The sequence below is a fragment of the Salmo trutta genome, chromosome 4, assembly GCF_901001165.1.
Source record: "Salmo trutta chromosome 4, fSalTru1.1, whole genome shotgun sequence".
In the NCBI taxonomy this organism is placed as follows: domain Eukaryota; kingdom Metazoa; phylum Chordata; class Actinopteri; order Salmoniformes; family Salmonidae; genus Salmo; species Salmo trutta.
Genome location: NC_042960.1, coordinates 31,078,187 through 31,099,567, shown reverse-complemented (window position 1 = coordinate 31,099,567; position 21,381 = coordinate 31,078,187). Strand labels below are relative to the sequence as shown.

The window sequence follows — 21,381 nt, the reverse complement described above, 5'->3', positions numbered from 1 at the left end:
AGTTCAGATTTTTTTTTGCGGCCCCCACCCCCATCAAAGTTACCCATCCCTACTCTAGTGCATAGCAAAGTTCATAGCAAATGCAGATACGCTGGCTATTTGTTCATACAGTACAGAGACTCTGGCTGCAATATGTCCTTAGTAAATATGGGTTTCTGAACAAACACCATTCCTACATGATTCTGAGCTGTGCTTGCTTAGCTTAAAGCTGGCTACAAGATTCCTTACTCCCTATATGTTCTCCTTCCTAAATCTGTGGGGTCGCACAGACAGGGTACAATATTCACATTGGGACATGTTGTAGGCCTACAGTGGGAGACGAGTGCTGACTGTGTGACTCCCAAACAGTACTTAGGCTTGGTTTGGTTATGCAGCTCCTCTGAGTCAAATAATTGATTCATCTGAGATGAATCTGTTGAGGCTGAAGGAGAGAATTGGCCTCGTGCTGAAAAGGGAGCTGTATCTGGTCCGTATGTGTAAGAATGGCTTTCTATTGCGATGCAATTACCTCATTCTAAAATCACCATGGGTGCCTCAAAGAACAATCAAGGAGATAAAAAAAATCATCCAGCTCTTCGCCTTCACGGAGACACGTGACCAGCTACTAGACAGGGGAGGGAGGAACGAAGGGAGAGGAAATTAACGAGAGAGAAAGGATGAGGGATTCCCACGGTTTCAGCCATTTGTCATCACAGCTGTGGTCCTAGGGGGACCTCCCCTTCGGCGGAATCTACGTCAATGTGGTCAGGCCACTGCGCTGCGGCTGCCTCGGACGTTCTGGGGTCGTAACCCTGGGAACCCTAAAGCGCGTGTCCAGCTTGTTAGCACTAGAAAAGCCTGGCCTCATTGGACCTCCCTTCGTGGCAATGACACATCTTTTCAACATTCTAATAGTCTAATAAATAGATTAAATATATGCTATTGTAAAAAAAAAAGAAAAAACGGTTGTGTTTATGAAGGTCAGGTTACAATACGAAAAATTGCTACCACCTTATTTGGATTGGATTGTAATGCATTTACAGATGGACTATCAGTTACATTTCAACTAACTATCTCCTAACTTTTGTCCTAACCCCAACCCTTATCCCAACTGTAAATGAACCCTTAACCTAACCTTAACCCTTACCCTTATTCTAAATCTAACCGTAACTTAGCAAGCAGTTGGTTATATATTGATAGTATAACCATCTGTATAGTATCTACAGATGGACTATCCAAATAAAGTGAGACTGCAAAAAAATACTATTTGATATAACGTAACATGTTCATTTGTTTGTTACTGTAGGCTATATGTAAAAAATAAAAACAGTTTCAAGTGTAAAATAAATGTTATTCGTGGAGTGCCTTTGTTACAACTCAGAAACAAAAATCATGTATGTTAGAACAGAGTAAAAGCGTTATTTTTATAACAGCAAAACAAATCTAAATACCCAAACCACCAAGACCCCCGGTCAAATCAAGAAAACATCAGTAGCCTAAACAGCCGTATAAGTGCCAAGTGTGCTTGTGAATAGTGAAAATCAGCACAAACGCAATACTGACATTATACTTTATACCACGACTTAAAAAATGGCAGAGTAATACATTTTTTTTAAATTGTTTTGCGTCATTATGACACTCTGCCTTTCTAGTGTTAACTGAAGCCCCGCTGCTTACTGCCTGTGGAGAAGAGAGGACTTTTTTAAAACATCAACTTTTGGACCTATAGGCTACCACAATATTGTCCAATTGCCACTATAGACACATTTTAAAATAAAAGCAAAATAACTGTCCAATTTACATATCTTTCATTGAACATTATACCTCTTTGACGGTATTGAACATGTGCAGTTGGCCATGGCATTATTGCACCTTCCCCCAGCAGTGGTGCAGTAAGGCAAATGTTGCCCCCCCCCCCCCCCCCCCCCAATCCAGCCCAGCAGAGGATTTAGTTGCCGTGGATCCAGAGTGATTGACAAGACCGGCCTCCCTTTTCCACCAGTCAGTGGCCACAGAGGTCTACCCTGATGGCCTTGGTCATTCCAGTCACTGACCTATTGATAGTACTATACAGGTGTTATATTCAGTACATTATATGTAGGGGGTATGTCATGTCCTAAGGAAAATGGCGAGGGGACAATGTTGTGAAATTCACTCAGAGCTGTTGATACATACAGTATCAACAGTGCTGCTATGTCAGTTGAGTTCATGTGTTCCTGTTTTGATGGAAGGTGGTTTGGTTTCACGATGGGAATGCGTGTCTATATGTGTGTGTTCTAGGAACCTGCTGTATGTGAACCCACACAGCCTGAACTTCGCCAACCGTCAAGGCTCAGCCCGGAACATCACAGTGAAAGTGCAGTTCATGAACGGGGAGGACCCCAACAACGCAATGCCGGTAACAATGACACACACACACACACACACGAGAATGCTTCTTAGCCCACCCACCCACAATAATTCCTCTTAGCTCACCCTCCCACGAGAATGTCTCTTAGAGTTATTAGTGTATTTTGGTGCTTTACCAGGTACCGCTGCACAATCCTAGACTGATTTCTTGGAAATGGATTGTGAAGAATGGTGTTCAAGTATATTTGAGCTCTGTTACTAAAGACATAATTTTAACACATGCAGACAAACATAAGTCTAATGTCCACTGTATGTTGCCTCTCTTCCTCTGGTCCTCTGTAATTCAACCCCTGTATGCTGTTCTTCATCTAAGTTTCTTTCTTGTCTCTCTCTTCCCCAGGTTATTTTTGGCAAGTCTAGCTGTGCCGACTACGCCAAAGAAGCATACACTGCTGTAGTGTATCATAACAGGTGAGGGACTCCGATCCAGCTTTGACAATTCACTGATGTTTCCATTTTGTATGAAGTGTGCTTAGGCCCTTTCTTAAAAGAAGTATGCACAGTACTAGTCAAAATTTTGGACACCTACTCATTCAAGGGTTTTTCTTTTATTTTTCCTATTTTCTACATTGTAGAATAATAGTGAAGATGTCAAAACTATGAATAACACATATGGAATCATGTAGTAACCCCAAACATGTTAAACAAATCAAAATATATTTTATATTTGAGATTCTTCAGATAGCCACCCTTTGCCTTGATGACAGCTTTGCACATTCTTGGAATTCTCTCAACCAGCTTCATGAGGTAGTCACCTGGAATGCATTTCAATTAACAGGTGTGCCTTGTTAAAAGTTAATTTGTGGATTTTTTTTTCCCTTAATGCGTTTGAGCCAATCAGTTTGAGTTTATTTTATTTTTACAGGGACAGTGCACATTAATCAACGTTTCAGTAAAAGTGCCGGTTTTAGCCAGCCGGCTAATTTTCAACCGCAGTCCCTGGGCAGGTTACTAAAAACAATTACAATGTAGACAATCATTTAGCAGTGAGCACACGCAGAGCATCATAGGACAAGCAAGACGTAGCATACGGACAGAGCAACAGAACAAAAAGCAACAAGACAAGATCCTTAAAAGCAACAAAGTGTTTCCACACCTCACAAGCTACAGACAACATGGAAAGCGGCAATACACAGCTAGGGATTATGTTCACAAATCTGATTGACCTTTAGCCATGTCTTCATGCTTTTTGTGAAAGTGTGATAGGTGGTGCAGTTATGTCTGTCTGATGGCAGTGTATTCCAGACATGCGAAGCTCTCACAGAGAAAGCGGATTTACTAAAGGTGCTTTTCCTTAAGGGAACTATAGTCACCTCTCATGGCAGACCTTGTGGATCTGCTGCCATATGTTTGGGTTTTCTGTTTAACTAAAATACTGAGTGGAGGGGGAGCCAGGCCATTTAGGATCTTGAATACAAGACATGCGTCGGTGTATTGCACAAGATTTTCCCAACTCAGGAGCTCATGATTTCTGAGGATGTAACAGTGATGATGGCTATTGGGCTTCCTATCAAGCACTTTGAGAGCCTGTTTGTAGACAGACTGAATAGGTTTTAATGTTGTACAGCAAGCTTGGGCCCAACTAGTCAAGCAGTATGTTAAGTGGGGGAGTATCATAGATTTAAAGTACAGTTTTGCTACCTCTGTAGTCAAACAATTTCGTATAAATCGGAAATTAGCTAGGTTGAATTTGGTTATTTGAATTACTTCGATGTGTTGTGAATTACTTAGTTGTGTTGTGACAAGATAAGGGTGGTATACAGAACATAGCCCTATTTGGTAAAAGACTGAGTCCAGGAACAGCTCAATTAAGCAAAGAGAAAGGACAGTCCATCATTACTTTAAGACAGGGGTTCTTAAACTTTTTCAGCCTGGGACCAAAATGAGAAATTCTGTGTTTTCCTGGGACCCAAGCTTAGGAAAATAAGCAACTATACATAAATATCGGTACATTTCATTGCCCTTATGCCTAAAACAAATGAAATATAGACAAAAATAAATAACAATGAAATGAAATGTCCACATAAATATAAAACCCATTTAAAAACACTCACATATCTGTCTAGGTTGTAACTGTTGCTGTTAAATACAATAAATCATTTTCATTCTAAACTGATTGATCACACAGATGAATAACAGAACACACACACAGGCTTTTTGATAGTGCAACCCTAAGTAACAGTACAGATGAAAAATGATCAGGCCTACTGTACATCTTACTGTATAAATTATTGTTGAAAGAAAGTCTGGGTTGGAACTGTCGCTGTTAAAATACAATACATATTTTTATTCTGAACTGGAAGAAGCTGATTCTGGGCTCCATTATTGACAGTACAACATTTACATTACATTTAAGTCATTTAGCAGACGCTCTTATCCAGAGCGACTTACAAATTGGTGCATTCACCTATAATATCCAGTAGAACAAACACTTTACAATAGTGCATCTAAATCCTTTAAAGGGGGGGGGGGGTTAGAAGGATTACTTTATCCTATCCCAGGTATTCCTTAAAGAGGTGGGGTTTCAGGTGTCTCCGGAAGGTGGTGATTGACTCCGCTGTCCTGGCATCGTGAGGGAGATTGTTCCACCATTGGGGTGCCAGAGCGGCAAACAGTTTTGACTGGGCTTAGCGGGAACTGTGCTTCCTCAGAGGTAGGGAGGCGAGCAGGCCAGAGGTGGATGAACGCAGTGCCCTTGTTTGGGTGTAGGGCCTGATCAGAGCCTGAAGGTACGGAGGTGCCGTTCCCCTCACAGCTCCGTAGGCAAGCACCATGGTCTTGTAGCGGATGCGAGCTTCAACTGGAAGCCAGTGGAGAGAGCGGAGGAGCGGGGTGACGTGAGAGAACTTGGGAAGGTTGAACACCAGACGGGCTGCGGCGTTCTGGATGAGTTGTAGGGGTTTGATGGCACAGGCAGGGAGCCCAGCCAACAGCGAGTTGCAGTAATCCAGACGGGAGATGACAAGTGCCTGGATTAGGACCTGCGCCGCTTCCTGTGTGAGGCAGGGTCGTACTCTGCGAATGTTGTAGAGCATGAACCTACAGGATCGGGTCACCGCCTTGATGTTAGTGGAGAACGACAGGGTGTTGTCCAGGATCACGCCAAGGTTCTTAGCACTCTGGGAGGAGGACACAAGGGAGTTGTCAACCGTGATGGCGAGATCATGGAACGGGCAGTCCTTCCCCGGGAGGAAGAGCAGCTCCGTCTTGCCGAGGTTCAGCTTGAGGTGGTGATCCGTCATCCACACTGATATGTCTGCCAGACATGCAGAGATGCGATTCGCCACCTGGTTGTCAGAAGGGGGAAAGGAGAAGATTAATTGTGTGTCGTCTGCATAGCAATGATAGGAGAGACCGTGTGAGGATATGACAGAGCCAAGTGACTTGGTGTATAGCGAGAATAGGAGAGGGCCTAGAACAGAGCCCTGGGGGACACCAGTGGTGAGAGCACGTGGTGCGGAGACAGCTTCTCGCCACGCCACCTGGTAGGAGCGACCTGTCAGGTAGGACGCAATCCAAGCGTGGGCCGCGCCGGAGATGCCCAGCTCGGAGAGGGTGGAGAGGAGGATCTGATGGTTCACAGTATCAAAGGCAGCAGATAGGTCTAGAAGGATGAGAGCAGAGGAGAGAGAGTTAGCTTTAGCAGTGCGGAGAGCCTCCGTGACACAGAGAAGAGCAGTCTCAGTTGAATGCCCAGTCTTGAAACCTGACTGATTAGGATCAAGAAGGTCGTTCTGAGAGAGATAGCAGGAGAGCTGGCCAAGGACGGCACGTTCAAGAGTTTTGGAGAGAAAAGAAAGAAGGGATACTGGTCTGTAGTTGTTGACATCGGAGGGATCGAGTGTAGGTTTTTTCAGAAGGGGTGCAACTCTCGCTCTCTTGAAGACGGAAGGGACGTAGCCAGCGGTCAAGGATGAGTTGATGAGCGAGGTGAGGTAGGGGAGAAGGTCTCCGGAAATGGTCTGGAGAAGAGAGGAGGGGATAGGGTCAAGTGGGCAGGTTGTTGGGCGGCCGGCCGGCCGTCACAAGACGCGAGATTTCATCTGGAGAGAGAGGGGAGAAAGAGGTCAAAGCACAGGGTAGGGCAGTGTGAGCAGGACCAGCGGTGTCGCTTGACTTAGCAAACGAGGATCGGATGTCGTCAACCTTCTTTTCAAAATGGTTGACGAAGTCATCCGCAGTGAGGGAGGAGGGGGAGGGAGGGGGAGGAGGATTCAGGAGGGAGGAGAAGGTAGCAAAAAGCTTCCTAGGGTTAGAGGCAGATGCTTGGAATTTAGAGTGGTAGAAAGTGGCTTTAGCAGCAGAGACAGAAGAGGAAAATGTAGAGAGGAGGGAGTGAAAGGATGCGAGGTCCGCAGGGAGGCGAGTTTTCCTCCATTTCCGCTCGGCTGCCCGGAGCCCTGTTCTGTGAGCTCGCAGTGAGTCGTCGAGCCACGGAGCAGGAGGGGAGGACCGAGCCGGCCTGGAGGATAGGGGACAGAGAAAATCAAAGGATGCAGAGAGGGAGGAGAGGAGGGTTGAGGAGGCAAAATCAGGAGATAGGTTGGAGAAGGTTTGAGCAGAGGGAAGAGATGATAGGATGGAAGAGGAGAGAGTAGCAGGAGAGAGAGAGCGAAGGTTGGGACGGCGCAATACCATCCGAGTAGGGGCAGAGTGAGAAGTTTTTGATGAGAGCGAGAGGGAAAAGGATACAAGGTAGTGGTCGGAGACTTGGAGAGGAGTTGCAATGAGATTAGTGGAAGAACAGCATCTAGTAAAGATGAGGTCAAGCGTATTGCCTGCCTTGTGAGTAGGGGGGGAAGGTGAGAGGGTGAGGTCAAAAGAGGAGAGGAGTGGAAAGAAGGAGGCAGAGAGGAATGAGTCGAAGGTAGACGTGGGGAGGTTAAAGTCACCCAGAACTGTGAGAGGTGAGCCATCCTCAGGGAAGGAACTTATCAAGGCGTCAAGCTCATTGATGAACTCTCCAAGGGAACCTGGAGGGCGATAAATGATGAGGATTGCAAGCTTGAAAGGGCTGGTAACTGTGACAGCATGGAATTCAAATGAGGAGATAGACAGATGGGTCAGGGGAGAAAGAGAGAATGTCCACTTGGGAGAGATGAGGATTCCAGTGCCACCACCCCGCTGGCTCGATGCTCTAGGGGTATGCGAGAACACGTGGCCAGACGAGGAGAGAGCAGTAGGAGTAGCAGTGCTATCTGTGGTGATCCATGTTTCCGTCAGCGCCAGGAAGTCTAGGGACTGGAGGGTAGCATAGGCTGAGATGAACTCAGCCTTGTTGGCCGCAGACCAGCAGTTCCAGAGGTCATGCTCAGCCTTGAGGTCATGCTCAGGTCATGCTCAGCCTTGAAACTGTTTCTGTACTTGTTTTTTTTAAGTATGTCAGAGTTGAGAACCCTGAGGTATGTGGTGCCAAACTGGATCAGAACATCTACTGCTTTCTCAGTCAGGCAGGAGACCGCTTCCTGCTGTAGATGAGCAACCCAGAACTGTGTGAGTGTTTGCCTCAAAAGCATCTTGCTTCAATCAGTTCATTCCAGTTCAGAGTAAAAATTATTACTTGTATTTTAACAGCAACAGTTCCAACCTAGACTAGTTTTCAACAGTAAGATGTACAGTAGGCCTGATCATTTTTCATCTTCATTACTAAGGGATGTTAGCTTGCTTTGGCTAATGTTAGCTATTATTTGTGTACAAGGCCAGGGGATTGTTAGAAAGATAAACTCACATCTACTACTATGAGTTAGTAAGTACTCCCTTATTTCTGCTTATCACCACCTGTTTTAAAATGACAACAATGCCTTGCTAGCTGACTGACTTTTCCATTGTCGAAGCACTGCTAAGCACTTCCCCGCACAAAACGCATTGTGGGCACTCCTCGTTATAAGTTTGTATGAAAGAGCGAGAAACTCGGCTCTGTATATGCGTTTCATGACAATTTGAGCTCAGTCAGAACTTGTGGCTAGCATGAGTCCATTTGACGACAGCGGTTAGTGATGGCGAGTGGGAATGACAAGTCAGTGGCTCACAGCGAATCATCTGTTGCTGAACGACAGTGCTGCATCGTGTGTCGCGGAGTGATCTTCAAGAAAACTGCAGAAAAAAGATCCTGTAAACCACAAAGCACACAGGCATCTCTCTCCCTCGGCTGCTAAACTGAGCAGAGCCCGCAGATGCACTTGGCCAAATAAATTCCAGTAATTAATTAAATAATTATACATTTACTCTGACACGTTGCGACCCACCATTAACAGGCCCGGGTCGCGACCCATACTTTAAGAAAGGCTGCTATAAGACATGGTCAGTCAATCTGGAAAATTGTTTAAAAGTTTCTTCAAGTGCAGTCACAAAAACCATCAGCAAAAACCATCAACCAACCAGTGCTATGATGAAACTGGCTCATGAGGACGGCCACAGGAAAGGAACACCCAGAGTTCCCTCTGCTGCAGAGGATAAGTTCATTATAATTACCAACCTCAGAAATTGCAGTCCAAATAAAAGCTTCACAGAGTTCAAGTAACAGACAGTATCTCAACTGTCCAGAGAAGACTGTGAATCAGGCCGTCATGGTCGAATTGCTGCAAAGAAACCACTACTAAAGGACACCAATAAGAAGAGAATAATATTGAATTCGCTAGCAAGCTTATATGAGACTCGTTTCAGGAAACCACTTTAATAAATGGAATACTAGTCACTTTAATGCCACTTTAAGAATGTGTACATATCTCGCATTACTCATCTCATATGTATATACTGTACACTGTATCCTTCACTATCTATTGCATCTTAGCCACTCTGTCACTGCTCATCCATTTATTTAAGGTTAAATATTCTCATCCCATTCCTTTACTAGATTGTGTGTATTAGGTTTTGTTGTGGAATTTGTTAGATATTAGGTTTGGTTGTGGAATTGTTAGATATTACCTGTTTGATACTGCTGCACTGTCGGATCTAGAAGCATAAGCATTTCGCTACACTCGCAATAACATCTCCTAACCATGTGTATGTGACCAATAAAATTTGATGTTGATTTGCCTCGTTGGTTTAGCCACCGAAAAAGACAGGGACCTTCCCGCTAGCCATGATTGGCTGAGATAATGGTTGGTCTGGACATGTCGAGAGATGATTTTGGATTGGTCTGCCATGTAACACGCTTCTGTCTATAACATGAGCTGGTCAGTATGTGTAGGTAATCCTTTCTAACGCAGTATTTTTGAACGATATCTCGTAGTAGAACTGCAAAAAGCAAAGGTGTTGCTCTCCGGTGGGATTAGAGTATGATAGCTAGGGAGATGAAGAAAATTCTAGCGTTTGATTGCAAGTATTGAGGGATTTGAAAATGGAACACATCGAAGGCTGTTGTATAAAACACCTGTCTCCGGATTACATCTTCAAACTAAGGGCAACCATGGCATCCGTGACAGAAGGAGAAGCGTCCATCCATGGACAGTCTATTCAGACCCCTTGACTTTTTCCACATTTTGTGACATTCCTGCCTTATTTTAAAATTGATTAAATACATTTTTCCTCATCAATCTACACACAATACCCCATAATGACAAAGGTTTTTAGAATTATTAGCAAATTTATATTAGCAAGCTAACATTAAACCAGATTCATGCAGGGTAGTAACGTTATGAGTTGGGATTATGGTTCATTGTTTAGCTAGCTACATGTTTAAACAAAAGTCTCCACTATGCAAGTAACCATTTCAGTGGAATGTTCATGATGTCACTGCGACAACCGTCGATAGACGTTGCTGGTAAATTTGCTCTGGCTATCTACTCCGATTTCAGAGCACTCTCGTGTGTGTGCCAGAGCACAGAATAACTGACAAATTTAAGAACGCTCAACACCTTTTGAATATGGCCGGTGTCAGTAAACGTTGGCAAATAAACGTAATAACATTTTTGCCAGCAGCACAGTTACGGTCACCAACGCTCTGGATAATATGAAAACAGCCTAACCAGCTCTGCAAGGACGAGTAAAATGGTCAGAGTGAGCTGTTCTCTCATTTGTGTCTGGAAGTAGCAAGCCAACGTTAGCCAGATAGTTTGGGTGCTTGACTGCTGCTGTTAGGTCAGAACGCTCGGATCAACCCTACTCCTCGGCCTACTCCTCGAAGTTTTCGAACGGACAATCTGAGAAAGTTATGAGTTTACGAATCCCCCGAGCGCACTCTGGCATTCCAGATTGAATTTACAAACACATCCGTAGTATAAACCAGCCTTTAGTATTGACATCTTTGGTTGTTTAGTACATGGCGTCACATGTGAATCCTTAAAGAGATGGGTGGGGTTAGGGCTTAAGAGGGTGTGAACGATGCTGAATATGAGTAGACAAAGAAGAGCTCTGCAGTAGGTGTACCAAAACATTGAAGGGCCATTTTCGCAAAAGTGAGGTTACAGGTTTATCAACTTTCAAATAATTACTTTCCCATTGTTCCTCAACTGCAGTGTATAAAATACAATTTTCTAGCTCTAAGTCTGTAGTTTTATCCAATGTAAAAAAAAAAAACAGAATTTCAAATTTTGCTACATAAACTCGAGCCGGTCGGTCACACATTGTCTTGAATGTGATTTTCTGAAGAGGCTGAAATTGAGCCTCCCAAAAAGTGTATAGGTTATAGTGGGTTAGCTGAAGGCTCAATCTGTAACCCCATTGAGGGTTACTCTGTCAGATGTACTCAGGTCTTCCCCCTCTGTATGATCTGACGGTCTTACTTTATCCTGATTTTACATTATTTAATGTAGAGATTTATCTGGGACATGGTCATGCTTAGTAGTGATTGGGGGGAGATTATACAGTTACACATCGCAGGTAAAATATTTTTTTACAGAACAAGCTCTATTTTCGTGGCCTCTGGTACATTCTAATGCCTTGATTCCACCCAAAATACGCAGCAAAATGATTGAATATTTTATCAAGGCTACTGCCCAGATTGGTAAAATGAGTTGTGGTATTGTGTAGAAAGACATGACTTTACAATTTTAATTTACTGAAAATTCATTGTATTGTTTGTTCTTTCGGATATTGTCTAGGCCTAGGTTTATATGATCAGGACTATTTTCTAAGTGGAGAACATTAAACCTTGAAGTCTCATTTTCAGTTTTACTGCAAGATATATGAATTGCCACAATGTTTGTTCTTCAAATTATGTTTTTTATTTCATTAGAAAAATTAAGTAAAAAGGGCATATTATCTTGAAAAATAAACAGTGATATTTTTAAAATAAAAGGGTTATATCAGTCTTAAGTATTATATCTTTCTGATGTTACTGAAATTAAGTATCATTCTCATATTTAGACCAGAATGAGGCTCTCTCGCCACTACCTATTGTTGCACTTCATTGAACGTTTTCATAATGTATCTGCAAATAATCGCCAAAAAGCCTACCAGTGTGCAAGTTAAGGAGCCAAAATGAACCGCTCTCACCAATGCGATTTGGTAGGCTACACTGACGAGTCATTCACTGCCAAGTCCCGCCATTTTTATATTCTAGGAGTATACAAACAAGATCTTTGGTTTACTTGTCCCAGTACGATACCATGGACGTATACAGTGGCAAGAAAAAGTATGTGAATCCTTTGGAATTACCTGGATTTCTGCATGAATTGGTCATAGAATTTTATCTGATATTCATCTAAGTCACAACAATAGACAAACAGTCTGCTTAAACTAATAACACACAAACAATTATACGTTTTCATGTCTTTATTGAACGCACCGTGTAAACATTCACAGTGCAGGGTGGACCCTTGGATTTAATAACTGGTTGACCCTCCTTTGGCAGCAGTAACCTCAACCAAACATTTTAGTTGCAGATCAGACCTGCACAACGGTCAGGAGGAATTTTGGACCAATCCTCTTTACAAAACTGTTTCAGTTCAGCAATATTCTTGGGATGTCTGGTGTGAACTGCTCTCTTGAGGTCATGCCACAGCATCTCAATCGTGTTGAGGTCAGGACTCTGACTGGGCCACTCCAGAAGGCTTATTTTCTTCTGTTGAAGCCATTCTGTCGATTTACTTCTGTGTTTTGGGTCGTTGTCCTGTTGCATCACCCAACTTCTGTTGAGCTTCAATTGGTGGACAGATAGCCTAACATTCTCCTGCAAAATGTCTTGATAAACTTGGGAATTCGTTTTTCTGTCGACGATAGTACGCTACTCAGGCCCTGATGCAGCAAAGCAGCCCCAAACCATAATGGTCCCTCCACCATACTTTACAGTTGGGATGAGGTTTTGATGTTGGTGTGCTGTGCTTTTTTTTTTCTCCACACATAGTGTTGTGTTCCTTCCAAATAACTCAACTGTAGTTTCATCTGTCCACAGAATATTTTGCCAGTAGTGCTGTGGAACATCCAGGTGCACTTTTGCAAACTTCAGATGTGCAGCAATGTTTTTTTTGGACAGCAGTGTCTTCTTCCGTGGTGTCCTCCCATGAACACCATTCTTGTTTAGTGTTTTACGTATCATAGACTCGTCAAGAGATGTTAGCATGTTCCAGAGACTTCTCTAAGTCTTTAGCTGAAACTCTAGGATTCTTCTGCGCTGTGCTCTTGCAGTCATCTTTGCAGGATGGCCACTGCTGAACTTTCTCAATTTATAGACAATTTGTCTTACTGTGTACTGATGAACATCAAGGCTTTTAGAGATACTTTTGTAACCCTTTCCAGCTTTATGCAAATCAACAATTCTTCATTTTAGGTCTTCTGAGATCTCTTTTATTCAAGGCATGGTTCACGTCAGGCAATGCTTCTTGTGAATAGCAAACTCCAATTTTGTGAGTTTTTTTATAGGGCAAGGCAGCTCTAACCAACATCTCCGATCTCGTCTCATTGATTGGACTCCAGGTTAGCTGACTCCTGACTCCAATTAGCTTTTGGAGAAGTCATTAGCCAGCCTCAAGTGGTCACCAACCTTTTCTGAGTCAAGATCACTTTCTGAGTCAAAATGCATGCCGAGATCTACAGCTCTGATTTGTTTATTAACATGACTTAAAAAATGTAAGCCTATGCAACATTAACCAGTTAAAAACAGTACTGTAGCAATGAGGTTTGTGCAGTAAGCTGTAGGCCCAATACATTATCACCGCATACTGGCTTTGCTTGAATTTACCTGCCAATGAATGCATTGTTGTTCAGGACATTTTCTTTAATTATATTTCAAAATTTGAGGTAGGCTATATGATCACACCGGTAATAGATCCATTGTTGAATTACTTGTGAGGAAGAGCTGAGTGAGCACACATTTAAATAATTAGCTTTTTATTTTTACTGGGCTGATGGTGCATGCGTCTGATGGTCAGTCTCAGTGGAGGGAGAGAGCAGCAGACTGAGGGTCTGTCTCTCAACATCCCTCGGCTCTCCCTTTCCTCCACTGACACTGACCGAAGAGACTCCGTCTTCCAGCTGATGGTGAAACTCGAGTCGCACCGCATTATTTCTGCCTCATGCACAAATTCATGTTGTTACTCCTATGAACAGAGAAAGTGAAATATTCCTTGGTATTAAAAAAGACTCAAACCGCTAATAATAACAGTGCAAGCCTCTATATATACTTTCCTACTCATGCATTACTGCTGCACTGCTTGTTGTAGCGCTGAGTGGAAATCTGAAGGACGTGCGTTTTATGACTTAGAAAAGTGTTGACAGTGCTGAGTAAGAACTTAAACATGAACTCACTCATAAAATCAGCAGCTCTTTGGTGTATTCGTTGACAGTCTCTCTCTAGTCATGGTTTTAAACGTTTTGAAATCTCACAGTATCAATTTTGCCGTAGATTTCTTTCATGCCTGATATGTTACTGCAGACTCGGTTATGTGAGCAATCTGATTGGCCAGCGGTAGGCTTATAGTGTACTTGATTTCCTCTCCAGGCCCACTGGGAAGGCAGAGCTTGTACCTTCAGACACATGAAACGGCAACAGTTTGCCTACCCGGCGCGTAGGGCAGTTGAATTTGCTGCACCTACCATCAACAGCCCGAGACAAATATTTTTTTTTTTAGGAAAACAAGGCTTTATCGTTGGGTTTTTTACAGAAATGTTTGGCGATTGACTAGAAATGCCTTGGAGATCGACAAGTCGCCGTTTGGTGACCACTGTGAATGTTTAAATTATGTATTTAATATAGACAAGAAAAATGCAATAATTTGTGTGTTAATAGTTTAAGCACGCTACGTTTCTCTATTGCTGTGACTTAGATGAAGATCAGATCAATTTTGATGACCAATTTATGCAGAAATCCAGGTAATTCCAAAGGGTTCACAAACTTTTTCTTGCCACTAACTACGTAGTATGATCTATGAATGGCAAAGGGATATAGGAGATTGACTTTATTCACTCAGTTCAACACCTTTTATAAACTAGTCAACACTTGCTGTTTGGTCATCAATGAAAGGGGAGGGGGAATGACATGTCCTCTTAACTGCTTATAACACATTCTGTTTGTGATATTAAGATGTTGACAATGTGTATTAGATTTATTTAGGAAAAGTCAAGGACATGGGGGACATGAATTTTAAAATGGCAGAGTAATAAAACATGTAAATTTGTTTTGCGTCCATATGACGCTCTCGGCTTTTCTAGTGTTAAGGATTAACGTAGTTAAAAAAAAAAGTTATCACAGATTTTGAAAGGTTTCACCTTTTGCACTTTGGATGTTTGGGGTTTAATTCCCTCGGCCTGTCCAATAATGTTATATTTTCCCTTAGGGGAATAGGTTGCTCAGGCTCCTTCGCTCCAAAGGATGTTTTTACCCTTTTATCCACAATCTATTTTATCTTCTCCATGAGAAAAAGGCTTGCTCTGTACTAATTTAGATGTTTATTCTATAGCTATTAACCCCTTGCTTCTTTCTTTGCAGTCTTTAGTGTGTTGTTTATTCCTATAAACCTCTGCCCTAACCAACCGTGACGTTTAGATGCTCATTCCTTTTACAGCCCTAACTGACCATGACTCTGTAATGGTTGTTGTGCTTCTCAGATTCCCTGACTTCTCTATACTCCTTTTTAGATGGCTATTCCTATACTACCCCAGTCTTTCCCAGACGTTTATTTCTTATAAAGCCCTAACCAACCATTTTAATTCAACTCTGTGTGTAACGGTTGTTGTTGTTTCCCCCAGGTCCCCAGACTTCCATGATGAGGTGAAGATCAAGCTGCCGGCTTCTCTGACTGACCACCACCACATCCTGTTCACCTTCTACCACGTTAGCTGCCAGCAGAAACAGAACACCCCTCTGGAGACCCCCGTGGGATACACGGTAACTACTGCACATATATGCACGGGCATGTCACACACACACAGGTGCACACGCGCATGCCTTTTGTTATCAGGCCCTAATCATCTGTATTTCTCTCCTTTTCTCTCCTTAGTGGATTCCTATGCTGCAGAACGGTCGTCTACGTACAGGAAACTTCTGCCTGCCTGTGTCTCTGGAGAAACCTCCTCAGTCCTACTCTGTTCTCTCCCCCGATGTTCCTCTACCTGGGATGAAATGGGTGGATAACCACAGAGGTGTTTTTAACGTTGAAGTGACATCCGTTTCCACTGTCCACACACAGGTATAGCCTACCACAACCAAAATGTTCTGTTGCAAAACGTTTTGTTACAGTGTGCCTCAACTGAACACGACCCAGGTATTTCATGCAAAGGACCCCCTACACTTTCCATTCATTACCTGGTATACATGTATAGCATATATCTGTGTCAGACTCTGAGACTGGTAGATAGACCAAATACCACAGCATGGGTAGTGGAGGAGGAGAGGTGAGCGTAATGTGTCCCTTCCTCAGTTCTTTACTGGTTGAACTTCACTGGTGTTATTTAGTGCAGCCCACTCCATCGCTCTGTTCTGTTGACTGTAGTGTGGAGAGGTAGCTCTGCTCACTGCATTACCCTACTGTAGCCTGTAGTAGAGGTCGACCGATTAATCGTCATGGCCGATTAATTAGGGACGATTTTCAAGTTTTCATAACAATCGGTAATCAGCATTTTTTTGGACACCGATTATGGCCAATTACATTGCAATCCACGAGGAGACTGCGTGGCAGGCTGACTACCTGTTACACGAGTGCAGCAAGGAGCCAAGGTAAGTTGCTAGCTAGCATTAAACTTGTCTTATGAAAAACAATCAATCAACATAGTCACTAGTTAACTACACATGGTTGATGATATTACTAGTTTAACTGTTCATTTATCATTGAATCACAGCCTACTTCGCCAAACGGATGATGGTTTAACAAAAGCGCATTCGCGAAAAAAGCACAATCGTTGCACCAATGTACCTAACCATAAACATCAATGCCTTTCTTAAAATCTATACACAAGTTTTTTTTTAAACCTGCATATTTAGTTAAAAGAAATTCGTGTTAGCAGGCAATATTAACTAGGGAAATTGTGTCACTTCTCTTGTGTTCAGTGCAAGCAGAGTCAGGTTATATGCAGCAGTTTGGGCCGCCTGGCTCGTTGCGAACTGTGTGAAGGCCATTTCTTCCTAACAAAGACCGTAATTCATTTGCCAGAATTTTACGTAATTATGACATAACATTGAAGACTTAGGGTTGCCACCCATTCGATAAAATACGGAACGATTCTGTATTTCACTGAAACAAACGTTTTGTTTTCTAAATGATAGTTTCTGGATTTGACCATATTAATGACCTAAGGCTCATATTTATGTGTGTTTAGTATATTATAATTAAGTCTATGATTTGATAGAGCAGTCTGACTGAGCGGTGGTAGGCAGCAGCAGGCTCGTAAGAATTCATTCAAGCAGCACTTTACTGCATTTGCCAGCAGCTCTTCACAATGCTTGCTTCACAGCGCTGTTTATGCCTATCAACTCCCAAGATTAGGCTGGCAATACTATAGTGCCTATAAGAACATCCAATAGTCAAAGGTATATGAAATACAAATGGTAAATAAGAGAAATAGTCCAATAATTCCTTTAATAACTATTACCTAAAACTTCTTACCTGGGAATATTGAAGACTCATGTTAAAAGGATCCACCAGCTTTCATATGTTCTCATGTTCTGAGCAAGGAACTTAAACGTTAGCTTTTTTACATGGCACACACTTTTAGATTCTTCTCCAACACTGTGTTGCATTATTTAAACCAAATTGAAAATGTTTCATTATTTTTTTGAGACTAAATTGAGTTTATTTGTATTATTTTAAGTTAAAATAAGTGTTCATTCAGTATTGTTGTAAATACTGAATGAATATATATATATATATATATATATATATATATATATATATATATATATATATATATATATATATATATATATATATATATATATATATATGTGTATAAAAAAATAAATAATCCGATTTTAATCGGTATCCGTTTTTTTTGGTCTTCCAATAATCGGTATCGGCGTTGGAGAATCATAATCGGTCGACCTCTAGTCTGTTGCTCTTACCACAGAGCACACAGTTCAAGCACTTCTATTGTGCGGTGGAGTCTCGCATATTTATTTTATCAAAGCCAGGTTTTCTTTGTTACTGATTTCTTCCATCCCCCCCATCTCTCTCTTTCTTTCCCTCCCTCCTTCCATCCCTCCCTCCATCAGGACCAGTACCTGGATAAGTTTTTTGCATTGGTCCATGCCCTGGACCACATGTTCCCTGTGCGGATAGGAGACATGCGCATCATGGAGAACAACCTGGAGGAGGAGTTAAAGTCCAGCATCGCCGCGCTAAACTCCTCCCAGCTGGAGCCCATCGTCCGCTTCCTCCACCTCCTATTGGACAAGCTGGTGCTGCTCGTGGTGCGGCCGCCCGTCATATCAGGACAGATAGGTACCGCATCCAGGCTCATAGGAACTGTAGCCTTTCAATGACTTCATTTAAATAATTATATTCCGTCGGTCATCTAACCTTCCAAATGATTAACAATAATAGGAAGATCATAAATGACACAAATATTCAAAGTGCACATATTTTAAGAACAAACCTGAAACATGTGCCTTTGAACTTATTTATTTGTGCTGCCACTGAACTGGCACTGAATAAAACCACTGTATTTTCTGGTCCTAAATGTGTTGTCCATGTCTGTATGTGTAGTGAACCTGGGCCAGGCGTCGTTCGAGGTGATGGCGTCCATAGTGAACCGGCTCCATAAGTACTTGGACACTAGTCAGGACATGCACGGCAGAAACAGCCTGCTCTCCTCTTACATATACTACGTCTTCCGCCTGCCCAACATGGACCCCAACTCCCCCTCACCAGGTACCTCAGCTTTATTTTTTTGTTTTACCTCCGTTTTACTTCTATTAAATGATATTAAAATCAATTAAATTGTAAGAGCCATTACATTTATTGTGGAGCAATAACTACTCTTTTCTTCTCTTCCATGTGTGCGTTTGTCTTAGGTCCAGGTCTGGGTGGTTCAGTCCACTATGCCACCATGGCCAGGTCTGCCCAGCGACCTGCCAGCCTAAACCTCAACCGCTCCCGTAGCCTTAGCAACAGTAACCCTGATATCTCTGGCACACCCACCTCCCCTGACGATGAGGTCCGATCCATCATCGGTAGTAAGGTAGGAGACACGCCACAGACCACACATGGCTTACGTTATGTTTCTCAGTACTTTTGGGGTATAGTCAGTCCACTATGCATCAATGGTGCAGTGTTTTCCATTAGCGCCAGCCGTCGGCTAATCAGACGGTTACAGACTCATTTTGAGCCGGCTACTTTTTCCACTTTATATTAACTAACTCAAAGTTTCAAATCGCTAGTCCCGTCGCACCCTTTCCCGCTACAATGAACGATATGCATCTTCTAGCGATCTATTGGGGTGCCGCCGCCATGCTGAAGTTTGCAGGTCTGTGAGTGACTATCATCTCGTTAGTCAGTGTAGCCTGCCGACTCGTATCGGTGAGGGAGACGTTCATTTGCATAGGCTACTGGTAGGCTTTTTGGAAATGATCTGCGAATAAATTATGAAAACATTAGATGACGATGGTGAATCATCACTGCAGGAACAATAGGTAGTGGAGAGCCTCATTCGGGTCCAAATACGATAAATAGGGCCCTTGCGCAATCCAGGCATTGAAACGGAATTCAACAATATTAAAAAAAAACACATTGACCGTAGTAGGGAATCAACTAAATGTATAGGAAATGTATACATGTTTATTGTAAGTCATGAACAGAATGCATCATTGGTTCATATTTCCTGCTACTTTCAGAAGAGGCAATGAGAATGCCTCGGTCTCTGTGTACGGCACACTCGTCTACCGCTTTGTGTAGCTGTTAGTGATGATGCTAATGCAAATAGACTTCTGGAAGTTGGAAAGGCTTTCCCAAAAACTTTCTCCATTACATTTTTAATGCAAAGTAGCCTATGCTTACCTGGCAGCATTATATCATTTGTTTTTCATTCATCCAGTGGGTATTTGTTTAGCGAACTCTACCGCTACAAAAACACTGCTAAACAACAGCCTCTTGCTATGTGCGCACTTGAATTAAGGGTAACTACACTCAAAAATATATATTTCTCAGATTTTTCCCAGACATCAAAAGTGGTCTCCTGATGTGGTTTAAGCATTGTTGTGGACTTAGAAAAACAACAAATGTTATGTTTTATAAAGAAGTGATTTTTGAGAGCGAAAACCTGGAAAAATAAACCCGGACTCAGGCATATTTTAATGGATTTTATAGAGCCCAACCCAAGATGGCGCCGACAGACATGGCATCTCTTTTTTTATATATATTTTTTTAATTTAACCTTTTATTTAACTAGGCAAGACAGTTAATAACTAATTCTTATTTACAATGATGGCGTACCAAAAGGCGAAAGGCCTCCTGCAGGGATGTGGGCTGGGGTTAAAAATAAAATATAGGACAAAACACACATCACGACAAGAGACACCACTACATAAAGAGACCTAAGACAACAACATAGCATGGCAGCAACACATGACATGGTCTGTAGCAACACCACATGACAACAACATGGTAGCAACACAAGATGGCAGCAGCACAAAGCATGGTACAAACATTAGGCACAGACAACAACACAAAGGCAAGAAGGTAGAGTCAACAATACATCACGCTTAGCAGCCATAACTGTCAGTAAGAGTGTCCATGATTGAGTCTTTGAATGAAGAGATGGAGATAAATCTCTCCTGTTTGAGTGTTTTGTTGCAGCTCGTTCCAGTCGCTAGCTGCAGCGAACTGAAAAAAGGAGCAACCCAGGAATGTGTGTGCTTTGGGGACCTTTAACTGAACGGATGTTGCATGTGAAGGATGAGGACTGCAGTGGGTTTTTGAGATATGGGCGAGCTCTGCTTCTAGCTCCTAAGCAACTTTGCAGTGTATTGTTATTTCTTACAAAAAAAAACGTTCTGGGCTAATAATGTGTCATTACATATAGCCGGAAATAACTTTTGGATATCGGTGCGGCGGTAACTTACCTGCATTACGACCACGAATACGACTTTCCCAAATTGGATCCTTTGTTCATACACCCCAAGGCAATTGAACTTATCCCAGAGCCTGCTCCAAGATGCCACCGGGGGAGAAGAGGTATTCGGAGTGGACTTCTAGTCCGACTCAGGAGGCATGCACACCTTCCACCGCTTCTGAGTATATTACTCGCTAATGTTCAGTCTCTGGACAATAAAGAAGATGAGCTCAAGGCGAGGATCTCCTTCCAGAGAGATATCAGGGACTGTAACATACTCTGTTTCATGGGATTCCATGGCTCTCTCGGGATATACTGTCCCCGTTCATACAGCCGGTTGGGTTCTCAGTACATCGCGCAGAGAGGAATAAAGAACTCTCCGGGAAGAAGAAAGGCGGTAGTGTATGTTTCATGATTAACTACTCATGGTGTGATTGTGATAACATACAGAAACTCAAGTCCTTTTGTTCACCCGACCTAGAATACCTCACAATCAAATGTCGACCGTAATTGTATTAAGGTTATATATATATATATATATATATATAATTTTTTTTTTTACCTTTATTTAAC

General features: G+C 42.5%; 1 protein-coding gene across 17 annotated transcripts in view; it reads left to right on the top strand.

The window, feature by feature from the left end:
* Window positions 1–21,381, top strand: part of LOC115192222 (dedicator of cytokinesis protein 7) — a 101,562-nt gene that overhangs the window by 41,395 nt on the left and 38,786 nt on the right. For all 17 annotated transcript variants that reach the window (XM_029750478.1, XM_029750489.1, XM_029750488.1 and 14 more), the window contains exons 14-20: window positions 2,260–2,377; window positions 2,729–2,799; window positions 15,514–15,652; window positions 15,765–15,953; window positions 17,972–18,200; window positions 18,465–18,629; window positions 18,773–18,939. In XM_029750478.1, coding sequence (XP_029606338.1) covers window positions 2,260–2,377; window positions 2,729–2,799; window positions 15,514–15,652; window positions 15,765–15,953; window positions 17,972–18,200; window positions 18,465–18,629; window positions 18,773–18,939 — 1,078 coding nt within the window. The remainder of the gene's footprint in view (window positions 1–2,259; window positions 2,378–2,728; window positions 2,800–15,513; window positions 15,653–15,764; window positions 15,954–17,971; window positions 18,201–18,464; window positions 18,630–18,772; window positions 18,940–21,381) is intronic.